This window comes from Microcaecilia unicolor, chromosome 5 (assembly GCF_901765095.1).
Source record: "Microcaecilia unicolor chromosome 5, aMicUni1.1, whole genome shotgun sequence".
NCBI classification, from domain to species: domain Eukaryota; kingdom Metazoa; phylum Chordata; class Amphibia; order Gymnophiona; family Siphonopidae; genus Microcaecilia; species Microcaecilia unicolor.
The window spans coordinates 25,289,955-25,312,977 of NC_044035.1; the positions used below are offsets into that span (position 1 = coordinate 25,289,955).

At 42.6% G+C, this 23,023-nt stretch overlaps 1 protein-coding gene across 5 annotated transcripts in view; it reads right to left on the reverse strand.

The window, feature by feature from the left end:
• Window positions 1-23,023, reverse strand: part of ADD3 (adducin 3) — a 202,164-nt gene that overhangs the window by 25,167 nt on the left and 153,974 nt on the right. For all 5 annotated transcript variants that reach the window (XM_030202774.1, XM_030202771.1, XM_030202772.1 and 2 more), the window contains 4 exons: window positions 22,688-22,945; window positions 13,611-13,730; window positions 12,550-12,636; window positions 6,108-6,231 (listed from right to left, as the gene is read on the reverse strand). In XM_030202774.1, the coding sequence (XP_030058634.1) occupies window positions 6,108-6,231; window positions 12,550-12,636; window positions 13,611-13,730; window positions 22,688-22,945 (589 nt within the window). The remainder of the gene's footprint in view (window positions 1-6,107; window positions 6,232-12,549; window positions 12,637-13,610; window positions 13,731-22,687; window positions 22,946-23,023) is intronic.

Sequence of the window (23,023 nt, forward strand, 5' to 3'; positions counted from 1 at the left end):
CAATTAATACCTTTTATTAAATTTAGATATTAGATATGTATCATATGTCAAAGAATAAAGTGGTTGCTCAAAGCATATTCTAACCACAGTCGCTCAACGGCAAAACACTATGCACAACTTTGTGCAAAAACACACTCAGAACCTTACTGTACCATAAATATTACACTGGGCAGAACCTAATACACCAATATACCACCCATACGGAAAATGCAGACCGTCAACAATATGAAACAAGGGATCAATAATATCACAATTCTCATGTAGAGCCACAAAACACCCTAATTCATGTTTAATGTGGGATAAAATGCCATAAATAAGTAAATAAATATAAACTTTTAATGTTGAGCACCTGATTCTCAAAGTGGACATATTCCAAACACTATAATGAAAATAAAATGATCTTTTCTACCTTTGTTGTCTGGTGACTTTTTCTGATCATGCTGGCCCTGTGTCCATTCTGCTGCTATCTGCCCTCAGTGCAGGTCAGGAAGTCATCCTCGTTAAATATCTCCCTGGCAACCTAGGACACCTCCAGCCAACCCCCCCTGCTTTCCCAGCAGTAAGGTAAACAAACCATAAACCAATTTCTACAACTGCTAGAGGGCTTTCACTGCAGCTCCTGCTGTGAGGATGGAGGTAAATCAACAATTTAATCCCCTCAGAGCAGCTGGACTCCACAGCTGATCCATTCTGCTGCAGCAGGGGGGAGGCTTAGCCTCTCCAACCCTCTTATACCGGGCGCCTATGCAGCTCATCCTCCAATACTGACAAAGTTGAAGTAGCAGGAATGCTTTTATGATGCTAAGTTACTTCTGTGTATCAGTAGCTGTAACCTAAGCCTACGGAGATGGAAGAGTGGTCATCTCTGTAGGGATACTTGGGAGCTGGCAATGTTGCCAAGATCTTCCTGCTCCTGGCATAATGCAGAGATGACAACAAACAATAGTCTCTCTTCACCTGCTTGACACACTGCATCAGTATCCTCCAATATGAATGCAGCAGAAACTTTTGTTTGCATCAAGTGAGACTTGGACATAGTAACATAGTAGATGACGGCAGAAAAAGACCTGCACGGTCCATCTAGTCTGCCCAACAAGATAAACTCGTATGTGCTACTTCTTGTGTATACCTTACCTTGATTTGTATCTGCCATTTTCAGGACACAGACCGTAGAAGTCTTGCCCAGAACTAGCCCCACAATGCCTTATCAGTGGCTTCCATTGGTGATTAATGTTAAGGCAGAAAAAGAGAAACTCTCCAAATATTCAAAAAGAAAATACTACTTGCAGCACAGGAAGACATTCTTTGGGCCAGAACTTGAAACTATGCACCTACTTATGAATTTTCAAAAGCGTGTCTGTATGTTTTGCTGGAAAAACTACATATAAATGTGTGAGTACTTTTCTGGGGCAGCATTCAAAGTAATGCAAAGTTCATGGGTATAAACTATAATTATGTTTATACAGGAGAAATTTGCAGCAATGCAGGCAATTTTAAAATTATCCCTAAAAAGTACACAAGGTAATCTAAAAAAAATAAAAAGATCCTAATCAAATCAACTATCTTTCATTCTAGTAAGGATGGCAGAGAAGAATACAAAGTGCAAAAACAAAATACAAACTGAGCATCAGTGAAGAGACAAGAAACATTCAAAATATTGTTTTGAGCTTTTTTTTTCCTCCTGTGGATATTATAAAAACTAAGGCTCACAATCTTGATTTTTCTCCAGATGCAATTCTGGAATGCTAAAGGACAAGCAAAGCCAGAAAATAAGTATGACCTAACTTAAGGGCTTAAGGTTATTTTTCCATAGAAAAACAGCTGCAAATCATAACAGCTCACACCCAGGCTCTGGAAGTCAAGTTATAAGTCAAGACGAACTTTTCCAGTTCAGATAAAACTACAGCAGATAGCCAGAAAACTTACATAAATTAGGATGCAAGAAAATTCTTTGTGGATTTGGAAACATACTGTTTTAAGAGAGAAGAACTCCTCCCAAAGTACAGATTAACTAAAGGGTCAACAGTGGAACACTAAGTCTCAACAGCAAAAAGATTCTGGGATGCAGCTTTCCTCTACAAGACTGAAGCAAAGGGTTCTTTAATGTACTGATCTGTGAAAGCATTACAATAGGGTCCAGGTGTAAGGCAAGACAGAATTTAGGAGAATAAGAACACTTCCAACCATGAATGTTCATAAATATCTGCAGAAAATATTTCAGCATGGAAAGGTAGAGGAGTGTGGTAGCCGTGTTAGTCCACTCTTAAGGTTATCAATAGAAATCAAACAAATTAAAACATGGAAAAAGAAAATAAGATGATACCTTTTTTATTGGACATAACTTAATACATTTCTTGATTAGCTTTCGAAGGTTGCCCTTCTTCGTCAGATCGGAAATAAGCAAATGTGCTAGCTGACAGTGGATATAAGTGAAAACATTCAAGCATTACTATGACAGTCTGACAGGGTGGGAGGAGGGGGGTGGGTAGGAAGTATGCATGGGGACATCAAAGCATATGTTAGAATATCAATGATATGCTTTGATGTCCCCATGCATACTTCCTACCCACCCCCCTCCTCCCACCCTGTCAGACTGTCATAGTAATGCTTGAATGTTTTCACTTATATACACTGTCAGCTAGCACATTTGCTTATTTCCGATCTGACGAAGAAGAGCAACCTTCGAAAGCTAATCAAGAAATGTATTAAGTTATGTCCAATAAAAAAGGTATCATCTTATTTTCTTTTCCATGTTTTATTTTGTTTGATTTCTACAGATTCTACATGGAATGTTGCTATTCCACTAGCAACATTCCATGTAGAAGTCGGCCCTTGTAGATCACCAATGTGGCCGCGCAGGCTTCTGCTTCTGTGAGTCTGACTTCCTGCACGTACGTGCAGGACGTCAGACTCACAGAAACAGAAGCCTGCGCATCCTTCTACATGGAATGTTGCTAGTGGAATAGCAACATTCCATGTAGAATCTCCAATAGTAGCAACATTCCATGTAGAATCTCCAATGGTATCTATTTTACTGTCATAGTAATGCTTGAATGTTTTCACTTATATACACTGTCAGCTAGCACATTTGCTTATTTCCGATCTGAGGAAGAAGGGCAACCTTCGAAAGCTAATCAAGAAATGTATTAAGTTATGTCCAATAAAAAAGGTATCATCTTATTTTCTTTTCCATGTTTTATTTTGTTTGATTTCTATTGATAGCATGGAAAGGGTAATGAATGCATGGACTAGCCACCCAGAGGCAGTGATAGAGACAAAAACAGTTAACAGAATTCAAGAAAACATGGGAAAAGCACAGAATATTCCTAATGAGGGGGAAGCAAGATCACTGTTAAGTATGGCATTACAATAGGAATGAAACTGGGTAGAAGGTAGGCTTCATGGTAGATTGTAAGCTCTTTGAGCAGGGACTGTCCCTCTATGTTAAATTGTACAGCGCTGCGTAACCCTAGTAGCGCTTTAGAAATGTTAAGTAGTAGTAGTTATTAGTGATCATACAGATAAATACTGAGGGTCTGGCAAAACAAAATGATCCAAGGTAGAGGTTTGTCAGAAGTGGCCAGCAACAGGGGTTGGTATCAGTGCTTCCAAGACTATTAACCTAGGCACAGTTCAGGCTTTGGATTTTACGAACACCAGGGAGGAAGGTATAGAAGGAACAGTAACGTAACATATTTCTATACCGCCGATACCTTCAGAGTCTTAGTGGTTTACAATAATTAGAAAACAAGACAATCTCTTGATAAGCAAAAAACAGAAAATCTTATTCAAGCATTAATTTTAACAAACTTCTTAAAAACACACGTTTTTACATTTTTCTTGAAGAAGAAAAAAAAGATAACTGAGCAGTAAAACAAATATTAAAATCACTTCAGAACCTCGATGCTTGAACTGCAAGAAGTCTATCAAACATTTTAAATCTCTTTACTCCCTTAATTGATGGAAGGACAAAAAGTGAATTGTGAAATGATCTTCTATCCCTATTAACAAAAATAAATTCCAAATGATCCATTATATAAATTGGGATCTTATATAGAAAGCAAAAGAATTTAAACATAATCCTCATCTCTAAAGGCAACTAATGTAATTCAACAAAATACGAAGATATTTTATCCTGCTTCTGTAGTGAAAAAGAATTCATCGGATTACTTTTCTAGGTGCACCCAAATAGATAAGATTACAACAGTTCAACTTGGACAAAAGCAATTCCTGTACCAATAATCTGAACTGCTCAAATTCAAAATAGTTTCTTATGCATCTTAAAAATTCCTCAAAAGAAAGATCTCTTTGAGCATTGCTTGAGAATCAAGGGATAAATTCTGGTCAACATAAACCCCCAGTATCTTTATAACAGAAGAAAGTGAATCCCTAGCTTGATCCACCATTATATGGTGCACTAGATGGTCAGGACTGTTATCAAAAAGTAAAAATCAGTGTTTAAATTCAGTTGATGCATTATTACTTATATGTGTAGTACAATTTAGATGAAATGTTGTCATTTCTTATGTTTTCAAACTATTTGATTTTATGTTTTTAGACCTCTGATGAAGGCTTTATAGCCGAAACACAGACCGTGTAGGGTCCCAATAAAATTTATTTTGGTGCTCTTGCTTCCGTGTCTTCTGGACTGCTCTTTTTGGATTTTGGCGTTCTTCCACTCTTTTGTGTTTTGTCTTTCTAATCAGTGTTAAACATCCTTGAAAAAATCATACTTTATAGGTGGGTAAATCGGAATTAGCACTGTAATATCATTGGCATAACTATAAGTGAAGTAACCCCTCTCTAGTAAGTTCTAAACCCAAAGAATGTAAGAAGATATTAAACAGTGTAGGTGACGGAGATCCATGTGGGACTTCACAAGGATTTCTCCAACTATCTGATAACTTTCCATTATGCTTTACTTTATATGACCTAGAAACCAAAAACCATTTAAACCACCTTCAATACATTACCATCAATCCCTATATGATTGGTTTGGAAAGAAAAGTATCAATCTACCAGATCAAAAGCTGACGAAAGATCGAACTGTAGGATTAAACCCTTACAATTCTGACATAGTATATGCTGAACAGTGTCATAAATTGACAATAACATTTTGTACTATGCCACGTTTGAAAGCCTGATTGGGTGAAGTGGAAGACATCATGTTGCATCAAGTATGAATTAAGCTGATTACAAACTAAGGGCCTTCTTTATTAAGGTGCGCTAGCGTTTTTAGCGTGTGCTAACGCTAGCATGAATACAGCATGGCTTTGTAAACAGGGCCCTAAGCCAAAAAGGTATTGATGCGACCGGTCTGTAGTTAGAAATTGAACCACTAGCCTCTTTCAAATCCTTCATAATAATCCTTCAAAGTAACTAACTTGTTAGTCTCACACATAAAAGGGAGTGATACAGGCTGCACATACTCCAACAGGACATATTTATCCACTCCTACCCTAGATGAGAATATTTAATCACCTCTCTGACCTCATGTGCAACTTTGTTTAAATTAGTCCCCTTATTTTCTAACTCCTCTTATTCTCTTACCTATCTATATGTTCCATCTTCGCTTATACCCTACGCTGTCTATGAAAATGTTTTATTATGTATTGTGTTGACACTTAAGTAGTATACTATGTCATATTTTGTATTGTTGATTGAATGCTTTTACTGCTGTAATTGTCTACTGTTTTTGATTGATTTATTCTTACTCTACGCCACCTTGAGTGAATTCTTTAAAAAAGGCGGTAAATAAATCCTAATAAATAATAATAAAAATAATAGGCATTGCTATAATTTCTCCTAATCTTTCTGGAAAGAGTCCTGACATAAGTAAATACTGAATCCAATGAAACAATCGGAAATGCAAAAGGAGGTGTATTCATCAAAGAAGGCGGAAAAGGGTCCAATATAGAGTGTGATTTAGAATATTTACGGAACAGTGATTTAAATAATATCCAAAGAGGCAGAAAATCTGTCCCATATCTATCAGCCACTGTTTCAAAAAAACTAGTTGTAACCTCATATCTTAGTCTGCAAAAGAAAATGTCATCATCTATCTAGACAGTAATACCCTTTCGAGAACATAGATGTAAAGCACCAACCTTCCATTCCTTGTTGCTTGCGTTCAATTGCTTTCTTATACGCCTCCATTTCTTTTTCAGTGTCATAGTCAAATGGGTTTGGTGGTGCTGGTGGGGCATCAGGATCTTCTTCAAATTGCATGGGCTACAAGAGTACAAGCAGAAAATTTTGTGATCACACTCAAAAAAAGAAAAACAACAAAAAACAGTTAAAGTTGCTTATCTATAACAGGTGATCAAAAAAGAAAGCAGGATATTAATCCTTACAGATAGGTGATGGTATCTTAAAGATCCAGAACGTTAGCGTGCTGCTGCACATATACATGAGCTTCCTATGTTGTTTTCTTGTGTGGCGCAATCTCAGTTTCATATAATGCTTTAAATTAGGAGCAGTGGCAGGTTTTGAGAAGATTAATATTCGGTTGACTTTGGAGAACACCGAACTGAGTTCTCCAAGGACAAGCAGTTGGAAATAGGCCATTTTTGTCACAGTTGAAATTTTTTTTTATACAAAAGCAACATGGGAATAACAAAAATGAGCCTTCAAGGGAATGGAGTTGAATTTGAATCATCAAAAAGATTCTAAAGGACAGACTAAACCTACTGTCACGATAGGGAATAGGATGTAAATATATGAACAGCAGTCCATGTTGAAGCCTTGCAGGTCTCTTATGGAGAATAGCCTCAGTTGGGCTGCATATTATTATAATTATTATATTATTTGTTACATTTTATCCCACATTTTCCCACCTATTTGCAGGCTCAATGTGGCTTACATAGTACCGTAAGGCGTTTGCCAAGACCGGTAGAGAAACAAATACAAGGTGATATTGTGGTTGAATAAGGTCAAAGAGAGTCCACCCAGCTCTGTTCTTATGTTCCAGAGGGCATCAGTGTGCACTCTGTAAGGGGTAGTTGGTACTGTTGATCAGAGAAGCAAAGAAGGGGGTAAGGGGAAATGCATGGAAGAATAAAGGTCCAGTCACCTCCCACTGAATTTCTTTAGCCAGTATATATTCTCTCTCTCTCTCCCTCCCTCTCTATTTTCACATGACACCATGGCTCCGGCATAAGCAGCTCTGACATGCCCTTCCAGGCTCAAGGCTTCCCGTACATAAGTGAACAAGATGCACGCTTGACTATGGCAGTCCTAGATTAACTGGGATCAAAAGAAACAAAATGCTAGGTAGGCTTTCTAAAGGCTTTGGTCTATCTAAGTACAGAAGACAGACTATTTTGCAATCCAAGATGTGAAGGACACATTCACCTTTGTGAACATGTAGATTGGGCAAAACTGTTGGAAAGATGACCGAGTCAGGTGGAAATCTGATACCACCTTAGGGTAAGAACTTAGGATGTATGCACACAACTACTGTTGAAAAACTTTAAGGTGGTACATTTACCAAGGCTTACAGTTCTTACAGTTTACTTACAATATGCTCAAGTGACAGCCACCAAAGACAAGGTATTCCAAGTCAGGTATTTCCACTCACAAGAGTCTAGTGGCACAAAGGGAGCTTACATCAGCTGGTCAGTATCACATGCTTAGGTTCCCAGACACAGCATGAGGTTTGACAGGAGGCTTCAATAGAAGCAACCACCACATAATAATAAACAATTAAAGAATGTGGGGTGATTGGTTTATCTTCTACATGGTCCTAATAAGTGCCAATTGTACTGAAGTAAATCCTAATAGTTGTTTTTTAAAGCCTGACACCGATATAGAAGGTATTCCAGCACTTTTTGTGTGTGTGTGTGTGTGTAGGGGGGGGGGGGGGCAGGAAAAGAAGCGAAAGGCCTTTTTGTCAAACCAGATGGCAAACCATAACACTTCCTAGTAGAAGCTCTCTTAGAAACACAAGGATCAGACAGATTTAGTGAACTGAATATTATCCTCTCAACAGGCTGAGAGGGCCAGGGATCTACTGCTGGGATGTAAGAGTTCACCAATTATGCGTATTTATGGATAGGGAAGACACCAGCTAGATCTGTTCCCTAATGGGACAACTCGCAAAGGTGTGGGAAGTAAATCTGTCTTGGCCAACAAGGCACTATAAGTATCATAGCTCCCTAGTCTCCTCTATGTTTTAGAAGGGTCTTTGCTTTTAGGGGTACCACAGGACACCCATACAGAAGTCTCTCAACCTCATCTGAGGCTAGTTTGCAATGTGTGTCTACTCTCAAATAGCACTCAGGAACTTCTGGTTCAGAGGTGATGCACTGCTGGTGTTCTCCATCTACAGAATATCTTATTTGCTACCCTTCTATCCCAGAGATTACCTATATGGCTGAAGTACTTGACTCAGTTGTCTGCTAAGATGCCAGTTAGGTGGTTCTGAGGGTCGTCCCAAGTGAGATGGCATAATTCCAAATCATGACAGTATTAATCACAGGAGATATGATCCCGTCCCTCCCTTTTTGTTCACGTAGAACATAGTTAGTTGACTGTCAGATGTAGGTTGATTTTGCTGGGACAACCAAACTCTGAAAACCTTTACAGTGTTTGATATTACCCTTAACTAGAAATTTATAAAGTGAAGTTTTTCCTTAGAAGACTATAGTCTCAGGTATGAAACCCTTCTACAATGAGCTCCCCAGCCCAGTTTAGACACATCCATGTTAGGAAAATTTCAGACTGAGGAATTTGAAAGGAGATGCCTATAAGCTGCTGGTTACTTGGATGGCATCTTGCAAGCTCTGAGTGGCTGGAATTCACTAGGAACCTAAATTTCCATTGAGCTTGCTCTTATTAAGATGTGCCATGCAATGTGTAAATACTGTTCAAGCTTTAAAGCCCGTCGTCATCAACATGTCTTCTGATGACATCTGCTGAGAGAGATACCAAGGGGAAAATGCAGTTTTAAATAGGCAAGAATGGGAGAAGGGACACAAAGAATGATCTTATAAAGTCAACTTCCTTGTAAATCCAACAACCCTGCTGTGGCATGACATTTTAATGTAAAGTCAAGTATCTTGAAAAGCAGTCAATTACAGCAGAAGCTGGCCATACCTTCCAGCACTGCATATCCACCGCAAATTTCCTCCAGTGCTCAGAGTAAAACAGGATGTTCATACATAGGGCTAGAAGTCAATGCCAGTTACAGCTGTGAACGGTACCACCGATGGAAAAACTACCCTTTTACCGCGCAGTAGGCCCATGTTAGGCCTATAGTGCCTCAATAAAAGGTCTTCGAAGTTCCAATTGCAGCTCTTTCCCTCAACAAGACAGAAATGAGACAGTACTGGAAAGTAAAATGCTGGTTTAACAAGTGTGGAAAGCATGTGGAGTATGGCTTATAGAATTCATTGAACATACACAAAAGGCAAATATAATCTTAGGAATTTATATTACCCTGTCTTTTTAATTGTTTGCATGGGATTTATGACTTGAAAAATTACACACACAAAAAAAAAATAATGGGAGAAAACCATGAACTCAAAGGAACTCCTATCCAAGGCCAACGTGACTTGTCCGTTTCAATCATAGCACATGACTTGCTACATTTGAGATGATAATGTCTGAGGATCTCAAAATGGCACTACAATGTGACAAGGTGGTGGCCGAACCCAGAAGAATGATAAGGCTGCACAGAGAGGCATAACCAGCAGAAGAAAGGAGATGTTAATGCCCCTGGACAAGTCACTGATGAGACCCTACTTGGAGTACTCTAGTTCACTAAGGACATAAAAAGACTAGAAATGGTATGGGGTTTGTGCCAAAAGACATGTGAGAAAAGACTTAAAGACCAGACTATGTATATTCTAGAGAAAGGAAGTGTAAACTTGCAGCAGAGGTTTGATATAGATGTTTAAATATTTGAAAAGTATTAAAATACGAATTCTTTTTCAGAGACAGGGAAAGAATATAGAGCTAGAACACAAATTGACGTTGCAGGATGGTTGGCTTAGGAGTAACATCAAGAAATACTTTTTCACAGATAGGGTGGTGGATGCCTGGAATACCCTCTCGGGGTGGGGGGGGACAAAAACAGTGTTCAACTTAAAACATGCATGGGGTAAACACAGATTTGTACATAGAAAGAGGATGGAATCAAACACAAAATTAAATAACATTCACACTTTAAACAGGGCACAGAGGGATGTACGCTGCATGGAGCAGCAGATAAAACTCTGGTCGCAATTATTGCAAATTGCCATTTATCTAGAGGCCAACCCATGCTCAACAAAGTTGTAAGAATTTGCTGGTGGAATACTTTGCCCACATCTTTTATGTATGAGGACCAAGCACAGAGCATGGAGGAAAAAAGAAAAAAAAAAGCATATGATAACCCCTGTACTTGGATGAATGGGGACTGTGGACAATTGAAGTCCCAGATAAGTGGCTCAATTATGGGAATAGTGCTTTAACAGAGAAAATATGGTATCATATAGAAACTTCTATAGTCTATATACATCCAAAAGTTAGCAGCTTCAGTTACTGTAAAACTGTGTGGCTCTGGGACTATCCCACCCTGTAATTAGTCTGTTTCTAGTCATTGTTCTCTATGTTGACGCCACATAAAATATGATTAAGCTCGTGGACCTGCCTCCCAGAAACGCCATAAGATCATCCCGCAAATTTCTCAATCTGCACTTCCCCAGCTGTAAAGGACTAGAATACAAGCTGATACACGCCACCAACTTCTCTTATATGAGCACGCAGCTGTGGAATGCATTACCTGCATCCCTGAAAGTTATTATTAAAATAACTAACTTCCGCAAATCTTTGAAGACATACCTCTTCAACAAGGCCTACAAAGAGAACCCATAGCCTTACAAAGCTACCTCACCAATCCACCCAGTTATTAAAGTCCACCTTCTATACCATCATGCATAACACCTTCCTCTCTCTTCCCTTACTTATTCTTTGTACATTACTAACTGCATCTGATATCATGTAATGACTATGTCATAACAAAACTCTGTAAGCCACATTGAGCCTGCAAATAGGTGGGAAAATGTGGGATACAAATGCAATAAATAAATAAAATTGTTGGGCAGACTGGATGGACCATATATGTCTTCATCTGCCATCACTTAATGTTATTTTAAAATATCCTGATTTCTCAAAAATCAATTTTAAATTGTCATGATCACAAACCTCATTAATTATCTGGAATTTTGTTTCAGGGAGAGTTTAATCAGGAGTAAAAGCAAAAGGGGAAATAGCATAGGGGGCAAAGAGGGATATGAATTCTGACAAAAATGTTTTGCAAGTAACAGCCACTCTCCAATAATGTCTAAAAAGTTTACCAACTATTAAATTTGTGTGAAATAGCATTTCAACATGATATGCTTCTTCAAAATCGACAAAATAAATTTTATTCAGAAATAACTTGTTCCCATTTTACACATATAGAAAAAAAAAAAACCTTTATTGAGAAAAACCCACTGATTTACTGGAAGCACAAAATTCATAGAACACAGGGTTAAGATTCTCAACAACATGTTTGGGACAGCATATGATATAACTATGGAAGTCAAAATTAATTTCAAGATAATAAAAATGCATATATTTATCCCTTTCAGGCTATTTTCCAATTTTGAAACATAGTAACATAGTAGATGACAGCAGAAAAAAGACCTGCACGGTCCATTCAGTCTGCCCTACAAGACAACTCATGTGTGCTTCTTTTTGTGTATACCCTACTTTGATTTGTACCTGTGCTCTTCAGGGCACAGACCGTGTAAGTCTGCCCAGCACTATCCCCGCCTCCCAACCACCGGCTCTGGCACAGACCGTATAAGTCTGCCCAGCACTATCCCTGCTTCCCAACCTCCAGTCCCGCCTCCCACCACCGGCTCTGGCACAGACCGTATAAGTCTGCCCAGCACGATTCCTGCCTCCCACCACCGGCTCTGGCACAGACCGTATAAGTCTGCCCAGCACTATCCCTGCTTCCCAACCTCCAGTCCCGCCTCCCACCACCGGCTCTGGCACAGACAGTATAAGTCTGCCCAGCACGATCCCTGCCTCCCACCACCGGGCTCTGGCACAGACTGTATATGTCTGCCCAGAACTATCCCCGCCTCCCAACCTCCAGCCCCACCTCCCACTACCGGCTCTGCTTTTTAAACTTTTTAAAAGGTCAAGCAGAGGCCACATTTTCCAGCTGAAACAGTTCTTAGCTCTGGGAGAGCAGTTCTGTCCTGGCAACGTGCAATGATGTCACTCATTTGTATGCTTGATCAAACCTGCTTCTATGTAAAATACACCTGAATTAGGTGAGTAACAATTCCTTTTATTTCTGATTGTATTAAACTTTGATGGCACTGGCGTACACATTTTTGATAACAAAAAATAAATTTTTTTTAAATACAAAAAGTATCTTGTGCATTGAATTGAGTATTTTTTTCTTCTGCACATTTATATTCCTCCACTTGTGTGCCTGACTCAATCCTGCTTGTTGATGGAAAATTAGCTGTACTGAAATTCTGTATAAAATATGCCAAACGTACTTACTTGGACAGGTTTATCTACGACGATACCAGCCAACAGATGAGACTGGGGTCCAGCTGTCTTCAAGTCATACCGATTTTGCTCTCGAATCTGCAGAGGAATAAGACAAATGATTTTTAGCTGCTCTTTTGTTTCTTTGTCTGAAATTTCCTTTGGAAAGATCTAAAATTAACAGCGGACATCCGAGTCATATCTAGCTAGTCAGGTCCAAACAACAGGCTAGAATTAAATTATTAGAATTTGAAAAATCCTGGCAGCCTGATCTTCTCTCATTTTAGCTTCCAGCTTGGTCAGAACCAGTTCTGGGGATCCTTGTGCCTTTATTCACTGCTGTTCTAGTGTATTCATAGCTGCAATAGCAAGGAACTAATATATATCAGGGTTCCCTTTAGAATCCTGTATCGAGAGTTCTAAATTTGGTTATGTTCACAAATAACGACAACTACCTCCTTCTATATAGCAGGGGCTCTCAATCTAATCTTAGAACACACCAAGCCAGTCAGGTTTTCAGGACATCCACAATAAACACGCATGAGATAGATTTACGTTGAATGGAGAAAAATTTGCATGCACTCTCATATGTATATTCACTGTGGGTGACTGGCTTGGTATCTCCCAAGAACTGGACTGAGAACCACTGCTCTAATGGCTATGAACACAGTCACCATAACATCCCTAGCCTAGCTGACCAAGGATGCAGAAGACCAAATCCAGGAACTGAACCGCATATCTTCCACACGGAAGTGAACTTGTCACTGAATCACTGGACCAGCTTGATGAGAATGTTCCACCTTCTCGGGCACCTTTAGGATAAAGGCAGGCTGATTCAAACAATTTCAAATGGATGGTGCCAAAAAAGATGGGCTTGTCTTTGATCAGAAAGTTAATAAACTCCGCTGTATAAAATATCACAATGCAAAGTGGAAGTTATTTATTCAAATAAATTCAATTTAAAAAGTCTGTTTAAAATATCTGCAGTAAAAAGATTTAGATAGTAAAATATATTTAATACCTGCATGCAAGTCAAGGTCTTATGATCAATACTAACGTTTTATGCCTGTTACCTTATTTCTTTTTGCCAACACATCAGTAGGGTTTGTATTTAGTGGGACAAACTGGTTTGGGTCTTCAATTCTGATGGGAGTTTCATTGCAAGTCCTAAAGGAGTCATCAGCCTTCATCCACTTAAAGAAAAAAAAAAGAAGAGTTACACATTTTACAGGGAATACAAGTGGTCAGAATTACATAGGAATAAAATGGGCCCTGCTGCAGATAACTCAAGCTAAGCTTTAGTAAAAGACCCCCCCATAGTTAGAAGTTACAGCTGCAAACCTATTCATCCTTGCATTATCCTGCTACTGTTTTTTTCTGAACTTCTAGGTAATATATTTTCATGTACAAACAGTGGGGTTGATACTGAAAACAGTTGAAGGCAAGAGAGGTTCCTTTCTGGTTAGATTACACTAACTGGCCCTAAAGCATATATATTCTGTGGCACTAAATCGAAGACCTTGCTGAATATTTTCTCTGACCACTATGGCACACACTGGTTAATACTGGAGCAGTCTGAGGGCGGAGTCGAGGTTAGCCAGAAGATAACCAGACACCACCAATATTCAGTGGTGGTGCCTGGGTAACTATTTAGTCAAGTAGGACAGCACAGACAGCAGTCCTAACTCACCTGGATAGTTATCAGAGTACTGGTGCTAAAAATCGGTCAGCATCTGGATAACTTCCAGCAGCCAGGCAATGTATATCTGTGGGTCAAATTCAGCCCTCAGCTGCCAGCGATTTAAAAGTCACCGACCGCTGCCGGCTCAATATCAGGTTCAGAATTTCTACCAACTTGCTTATCATACAAAAGGCACCAGGCCTCAGCCAACTTCTTTATGAAAAGATATCTAAACAGCAAACGAACAGGTCCTTTTACTAAGCCGCAGTAAAAATGGCTGGTGCTGCTGTCAGCATATAAGCTTCCCATGCACTGCAGCCACTTTTAGCATGGCAATAAAATGGCTGTGTTCATTTTTTCTTAATGGCCACTTGTAATTTCCCCATTAGCACATGGCCATCACTGCCAGGAGCCCTTACCAACACCTATTTAGGAGGTGGTAAGGGCTTCCATGCTACTTGGGTAGTGTGTATTAATTTGGCCGAACTACCCGATTAGCGAAAGCAGGCCTACTCTCTGCCCCCAGACACGCCTCCTGAGGAAAATATATTTTTTTTACCACAGGAGTAGCATGCGCTGATGGCCAAAACTACCCCTTTACCGCATGGTAGGCCCACGTTAGGCTTATCATGCCTCAGTAAACGGACCCCAAAGTTCCAATCGCAGCTCTTTCCATCAACAAGACAGAAAAGACAGTATTGGAAAGGAAAAATGCCGATTTAATTCAGATGTTAACAAGCGTGGAAAGCATGTGGAGTATGGATTATAAAATTCATTGAACGTACACAAACGGTAAATATAATCTAAGGAATTTATATTACCATAATACTGTCTTTTTGTTTGCTTGGGATTTATGACTTGAAAATTATCACTCACACACACACAAAGGGAGAAAACCCTGGAACGGGCTCCCAATCGCTGTAAGAGCAATCCATGACCAGTTAAACTTCAGGAAATCTCTCAAAACTCACCTCTTCAAAAAGGCCTAACCCACCGATCCAACATAAAATCCCAGCACCCAGCAACACAGCATAACTAATGATCGTACTGACTTACCCTTATCTGATATACCCTATAAAGCTCTACATTGCATTGGATGCTGAGGTAGGAATTAGGATGCTCACGTCGACATGTTCACAATTCACTTGAGTGAATGTGGTGAAATTAGATCTTACCTGCTAATTTTCTTTCCTCTAGACCCTCCAGACCGGTCAAGACGCGTGGGTTATGTCCTCCTACCAGCAGAGGGAGACTGAGAAAACACTAAGCTTTTGAAGCCTGTATATATAACCTGTGCAGAACCTCCACTAGCCAGTATACCCCTGACAAAGCAGAGAAACAAAAAACACTAACAACAACTAGCAACCCTGTACGTGGTCACAGTAAACTGCAAAAACAAGAAACATCTTCCGCTTGCTCTTACGGAAACATGTTCCTTTGCCTTTGATAAAACAGTTGGGCTTCTACAGGTGGACTATCAAAGAAGAGCCCCACCTGTCCCGGACTCCTATCACAAAACAGAAATAAACAGTCTGCAATTAGAGAAACAACAATTTACAGCAGCCAAGAATTATCCAACAAACACACCTCCTGGCCTCCAATACAGACAGGGCGGGCTCTTGACCGGTCTGGAGGGTCTAGAGGAAAGAAAATTAGCAGGTAAGATCTAATTTCACCTTCCTCAGCGACCCTCCAGACCGGTCAAGACGCGTGGGACGTACCAGAGCAGTAACTAACTTATGGGAGGGACCTACTAAGGCCAGAGGTCAAAATTGCTGCGCCAAAGCGCACCTCGTCCTTTGCATGCACAGGAATCCTATAATGCTTCACAAAGGAATGCAACGAAAACCAAACCGCAGCCCGACAAATATCTAACAGAGAAATCATACTATTCTCCGCCCACGAGGCTGCCATTCCCCTAGTGGAATGAGCAGACCAGCCCCTAGGCACCACAGGACACTTCACCAAGTAAGCAGATGCAACCGCCTCCTTCAACCACCGTGCTATGGTCACCTTAGGAGCCGCTGCACCCTTCTTTGGGCCACCATGAAGAACGAACAAACGGTCAGAGGCTCTGAAGTCCTGAGTTCCAGAGAGATAACAACTCAAAACTCTCCTGACATCCAGCTTGGCAATACCACGCTGCTCCGAATCTCCAGCCATATCACCCAACACTGGCAGAGAGATGACCTGATTAACATGGAACTCGGAAACCACCTTGGGCAAAAAAGGAAAGCACCGTCCGCAACGAAACCTTTCCCTCAGAAAGGACAAAAATGGTTCCCTAAAAGACAAAGCCTGAAGCTCTGAAACACTCCGTGCTGAAGTAATCGCCACCAACAAGACCGCCTTTAAAGATAAATCCTTACAAGATGCCGATACCAGAGGCACAAACGGAGGCCTGATCAAAGCATCCAAAACTAGCTTCAAATCCCACGGAGGCACCATCCGTCACTGAGGCGGACGCAGCAACTTAACACCCTTCAAAAAACGCACTACCTCAGGCACAGACGCGAAGGACTTTCACTGAAGCTTCCCACGAAAACATGACAAAGCTGCCACCTGAACCTTCAGTGTAGACAAGGCCAGACCTCTATCAACACCATCGTGCAAAAATTCCAAAACTTCCGCCACCGAAGAGTGAAACGGCCGAACTCGATGGTCTTCACACCAGTGCTCAAAGATTCTCCAAACCCGGACATACGCCAAGGAAGTGGATCGTCTACGGCAACTCAACATCGTAGCAAAGCCACTGGACGAAAGCCCCTTCTTCTTCAACTTGTGCCGCTCAAGAGCCAAGCCATAAGCGAAAACCGAGCCGGATCCGGCATGATTATCGGGCCTTGACACAGAACTGATCCCAACAAAGGCAGGGCCGCCGCCCCTGCCAACCGCACCAGGTCTCCATACCATGGTCGACGCTGCCAATCCGAAGCTACCAGAATCACCCGACCGGAGTGATGTTCGATGCGCTATATTACTCGACCGACTAACAGCCACAGAGGAAACACATACAGTCACTCCCGAAGCCAAGGCAACAGAAGAGTGTCGATTTCCTCCGCTCAAGGGTCTCTTCAGCGACTGAAAAAAAAAATCTCTGAACTTGCGCATAGCGAGCCGTTGCCCTAAGATCACCGAAAGTCCCCAGACCGACACAACTCACTGGAACACTGACCGAAGAAAAGACCACTCTCTGGGATCTAGAGTGTGCCTGCTGAGATAATCTGCATCTATGTGACCTACCCCGGCCACATGCGCTGCCAAGAGAGCCTGAAGATGAGTTCAACTGCGCTGCCAAGGCTCTTTGTTCCCCCCTTGACGGTTGACATATGCTACTGCCATGGCATTGTCACAGAGCACTCGGACTGCCTTGTGGCGAACCACCGACGTCAAGGCCTGGAGCGCCACCCGAATGGCCCGAGTTTCCAGCCGGTTGATGGACCACTCTGCTTCTGCCCGAGACCACCGGCCTTGAGCTACCTGACTGAGACAATGTGCCCCCCAACCTTGCAGACTGGCATCCGTGACCATTACCAGCCCCTGTGGGGACTCCAACGGCATTCCTTTCCCAAATTGCGCGGACTGAGCCACCAGCGGAGACTGAGACGAGGGGCCACCGACAGCGGACAACACATTTCCAAGTCCTGCGACAGAGGGGACCAACGACTGAGCAGAGCTGACTGTACCTGACGCATGTGCGCCCTGGCCCACGGAACTACCTCTATGGTCGCCGCCATCAGGCCCAGGACCTGACGATAAGTACGGGCCGTCGGCGCCTTCTCTGCAAGGAACCGACGAATCGGACCCTGTAACTTGGAACCAAAAGGCTGCACAAAGGAAAGTGAAGATAAGCTTCCGTCAAATCCAGGGAAGTGAGAAACTCTCCTTTCCTGACCGCACCAGTGACCGACCGCAATGTCTCCATCCGGAAAGAGGGCACCTTGAGTGCCGCATTGACCCTTTTGAGATCTAAAATGTGACGAAAAGTGTCCTCTTTCTTGTGGACCACAAAATAGATCAAATAGCACCCTGAGTGTTGCTGATCTGAAGGAACAGGAACCACGGCTCCCAACGCGAGCAGCCACCGCAGAGTGTCCCTCACTGCTGCCCTCTTGCTCCAAGACCGACAGAGGGATTCCAGAAACACTTCGGGAGAACAGCTTTCGAATTCCAGCGCACATCCGCCTCGAAACACCTTGAGAACCCACTGATCTGACCTGATTTGGGCCCAACTCTGGTAAAACAGACTCAGCCGAGCCCCAACATGCACCAGAGCCTGAGCCCGCACACCTTCATTGGGAATTGTGGCCTGAATACTAACCTCCCGCGGAAAAGCCACGCCCTCCGCGACGACTCTCACGAAAGAACTGTGTGCGCTGGAAAAACCGACCCCTAGAGGTCCTACTACTATTAAACATTTCTATAGCACTACTAGACTTATGCAGCGCTGTACAAATTAACATGAAAAGACAGTCCCTGCTCAACAGAGCTTACAATCTAAATTGGACAAACAGACAGCTAGGGGTAGGTCCCACTCGATCTGCCCGGCCTATACCGCTGAGCCTCCCTAAACCGTCCCCGAGAGGAACTAGTTCTGGCCCCTGCCTTGAACCGAAAATCTGGAAGCCATAGAACCTTGGTATCACTAAGACCTCACACTAACTTGTCCAAATCTTCTCCAAAGAGCATAGCTCCCTTAAGTGGCAGAGACCCACAACCATAGCCATATTTTTTGTCTGAAGTAGGCAACAAATCATAAAAGCCTCAGACAAAAAGGATGAACCCATGTCCAAGTCGGCTAACTCCTGACCCCCAGAAGAACCAACATCTACCGAATCATCCAGGAGCTTCTCGGCCCAACGAAAACATGCCCGAGCTACCAGACCCCCACAAACCGAGGCCTGCAGGGCTAGAGCCGACAAAACAAAACTACGCTTGAGAAAAGATCCCAACTTCCTATCCTGAGGATCACGGAGAGCCGTTCCTCCATCAACCGGGATAGCCGTAGCTATAATTACTGCCGTCACTACTGCATCTACCGTGGGAGCCTTAAAGGAATCCCTATCGTCCTGAGGGAGGGGATAAAGCCTCGCCATTGCCTTTGCCACCTTACACGGCAAATCCCATTCCTGACAAATCATCTCCCGGAGATCCTTGTTCATAGGGAAGGATCACGCCTGACGCTGAATGCCCTTCACCAACGGATCCTGGACAGTTTCCCCCAACGCCACCTCAGGACCAAACTGAAGGGTGGACGACACCTGATCTATGAGTTCTGACAGCTCATCTCTATGGAAAATCCGCACACTACTGAAGGATCCTCTCCAGGAATCCAACAATCCTGCTCCTGAGAGCCGTCAATTCCATCTGACTCCCCCAGATCACTAAGCGCAGCTTCTGCAGCTACAGGAGAAAAACATTGCCTGTCCTCTGACCACTCTAACCGTGGTCTCTCAGCCAAGACGGAAATAGCCCCCTCTTCCAATTGGGGGGGGGGGGGAGGGGGGGGGGGTCCCGATCTCCAGGCCTGATACCGCGTCCAGACAAAATCTGGAGGAAAGCCCACCATTCCTGGACCGTCATTAGGCCCTTTTGTGCCAAAAACGGAGGCCGCATGCCCAAAACCAGCCGGCTCCATGGGCCGCGTCAGACTCAAGATGGCGGCTGTTCCCGCCGAAACTGTTCCCGCTGACAGCGGCCCTGCCTACGCTCCCGCTGACCCGGAGACTCCCGACACCATCGATCCCTCCGCGGTCAAGTCGGGGGGTGCCGCAGCCACCTTTATAGGTGCACCGCAAAGCTACACTGAGCGCCCGGCGCCTCTACCCCTCGCCACGAGCACGCGCGACATCGGAGGAGCTGGGCCGCCATAAACCACGAGGGAAGGGAAAAGCTGTTCCGCAAACGCGCCAAACCAAAAACTCACTCACACTGCAAAAGCACTGGAGAAAGCGCTGCTCTCTCGTTCCAGCAAGGAATCAAAACCCCCGTTCGGTCCGCTGAAAATAAAGAAATAAATGCCCTTAAAGGTACAGTACTCCAACTCTGGCAGCTGGAAATTGTAAGGCACTCAAGGCTACAATACTGAGAAAGCAGCCGAGGCACAAAGCTGCCAAGCAAAACGAAATAGAATAACTGACCTTAAAGGCACAGTACTCTAATTCTGGCATCTGGAAATTGTAAGGCACTCAAGGCTACAATACTGAGAAAGCAGCCGAGGCACAAAGCTGCCAAGCAAAACGAAATAGAATAACTGACCTTAAAGGCACAGTACTCTAATTCTGGCATCTGGAAATTGTAAGGCACTCAAGGCTACAATACTGAGAAAGCAGCCGAGGCACAAAGCTGGCAAGCAAAATGACATAGAATAACTGACCTTAAAGGCATCGTACTCTAACTCTGGCATCTGGAAATTGTAAGGCACTCAAGGCTACAATACTGAGAAAGCAGCCGAGGCACAAAGCTGCCAAGCCAACAGAAATAGAGAGCAGCACAGGGGGAGGGACCCAAACATAGGTGTAACACCCCAGGGGGAAAAACTGGGCCCCACCAGACCCAGGGCCCCAAAGCACTTTTTTTTTTTTTTTTTTACACACACACGTACAGGGTACTGCAACAGAATAAAGTTTGGAAGGAAAAAATCCTACGACCCAATGACAAACTACCTCACCAGATTATTGGAGACTGCACAGGCTGTCAACTGCTACCTCTGCTGAGACTGAGAAAATACTGGCTAGTGGAGGTTCTGCACAGGTTATATATACAGGCTTCAAAAGCTTAGTGTTTTCTCAGTCTCCCTCTGCTGGTAGGAGGACATAACCCACGCGTCTTGACCGGTCTGGAGGGTCGCTGAGGAAGCAGCTTTTTATAAAATATGCGTAAGGATGCCAGCAGATACATGTGCAAACACATTGCTTCTAAATTTTTGAAGCGGTGTTACAGACACTGCAGAGGTCAGCACAATTGCTTCCTCAACTGCAGAGACCCAAGGGCCAAATGCCTTGGAGCAGGTATAAATGCTCACACAGAAACAGGAAGTTGTGTCAGAGGGAAGGCTCCAGGGTTTGCTGGGCAGCAGTGTGAGTGAATCGCTGCCAGCAACCCTTATGACAAACATGCATTATGGTAGACTCAAAGAAAAAAATGCTGGACAGTTTAAAAAAAATGTTGTTTTTTTTTGTATATGTGTTGCCAAAGCAACCTTTTGGAAAGCCTGGGAGCTGTATGGGGAGTCCGGAGGGCAGTATACCCAAACAGGGTGAATGTACAAGATGGGTGGGGGGATGGGCACCTAGCTAAAGACTCACACAGTGGAACTAATTAGTGCGATTGGGGGCTTCAGAGCCAAGCTCCGAGCTCAACCAGGTATGGTCTGAGATTGTGACCTGAGACCGGCCATTAAGTTCGACCACACTGTGTGGTCGCAGCCAGCAGAGCAGGGAGCTGGCCAAGGACGGGAGCACAGTCAGCACAACCTAACACCTGCTGAAAGGTAGAGAAAAATACTGGATTCTTCCATGGAGAACCTTAGCTTATCCTGGTTATGTTACTGGCAATTTTCTCTACCTCCACCTGCTAGTAGGAAGGAATTACACATATTGGTTCAGTGGAGCTGATGCTAAGAAATGCGAATTGTTTTTTTGAATACGTTTAAAAGTCTAATTGTATATTGACTATGTTTGGTTTATTTTTACTGCACACTGCCTTGATTGAATTTCTTCAAAAAGGCAATAAAAAAATCCTAATATACTACACTTGCTGAAGATAGGGAATGAGAGGGGCAGGGGTGGGGCATGGACAGCAGGAGATGATGGCTTTTCTTTTTCAAAAAGTTGGCAAGCCTATATAGGCCTGATGCAAACCTTTTCTAGGCCTTGTATGTGATCAGTTATATGGCGTTTATTTGATGGAATTTAACAACCAGTTTTATCAGTGTGGCTGATAAACATATAATTTCTGGTAAATAAAACACAGAAGAATGCCACAAAAGTCTACATCAAGCCCAAGGTTATTTTCTTTACACACAGTTGTAGATTTGTTTAGTACTTTGATTTGTGGGTTCTTCATTAAGATTGTGGTGTTTCTTTACAAACTGGCCAGAAGAAATAGACTTAGATTTATATGGTTTGTTTTAAGTAATCCTGCACAAGATTTATCTTTGGTAAATATGGCTTCAGCTCTATATAAAGGTATTTTCTTAAAAAAGGGACTACTGTTTCTTCCAGTTAATGCAAGATACCAAAAGGCTTCTAAGTAATGAAGCGATATAGAGAATGGCATGGGAATGGGGCCATGCAGTAATTTGAAGTAAAGGTAATAATTTTAACAGAACCATCGTGGATGATGTGGGGATGGGGTCAGAATAGGGTCAAACTTTGTCCTAGTGTCATTCTCTAATGCCAAATACAGTTCCTTTCAATTTGTGTCTAACATTTCCCTCATACCTCACTTCCAAAGTAAGTAACTTACTGTGATTTTGGTTCTGGGACTAGTCTCACCATTAAAGGACTGCTCAGGCACATTCACTTTCATGTAAGTATTGGGTGACGTGAGCCATCTAGTTTTTTCACGTTGCTGTCTTTGGGCAAGATATTTAAGGGGTGACTGTGGCATGGTATCATCTTCAAAAGTGAAAGCAGTCACGGTGGCCGGGATCTCCACATCACTCTTATGACGGGGCTTCTCTCTGGTTACTGGGTGTCTGTAAGCATAACCTGTTCTGTATCCCTGTGAAAAAGAAAAGAATTTATAAACTTTATATTCCTTTGAACATGTAGAGTCAGGGAGGACTATTTCAGCCCTTCA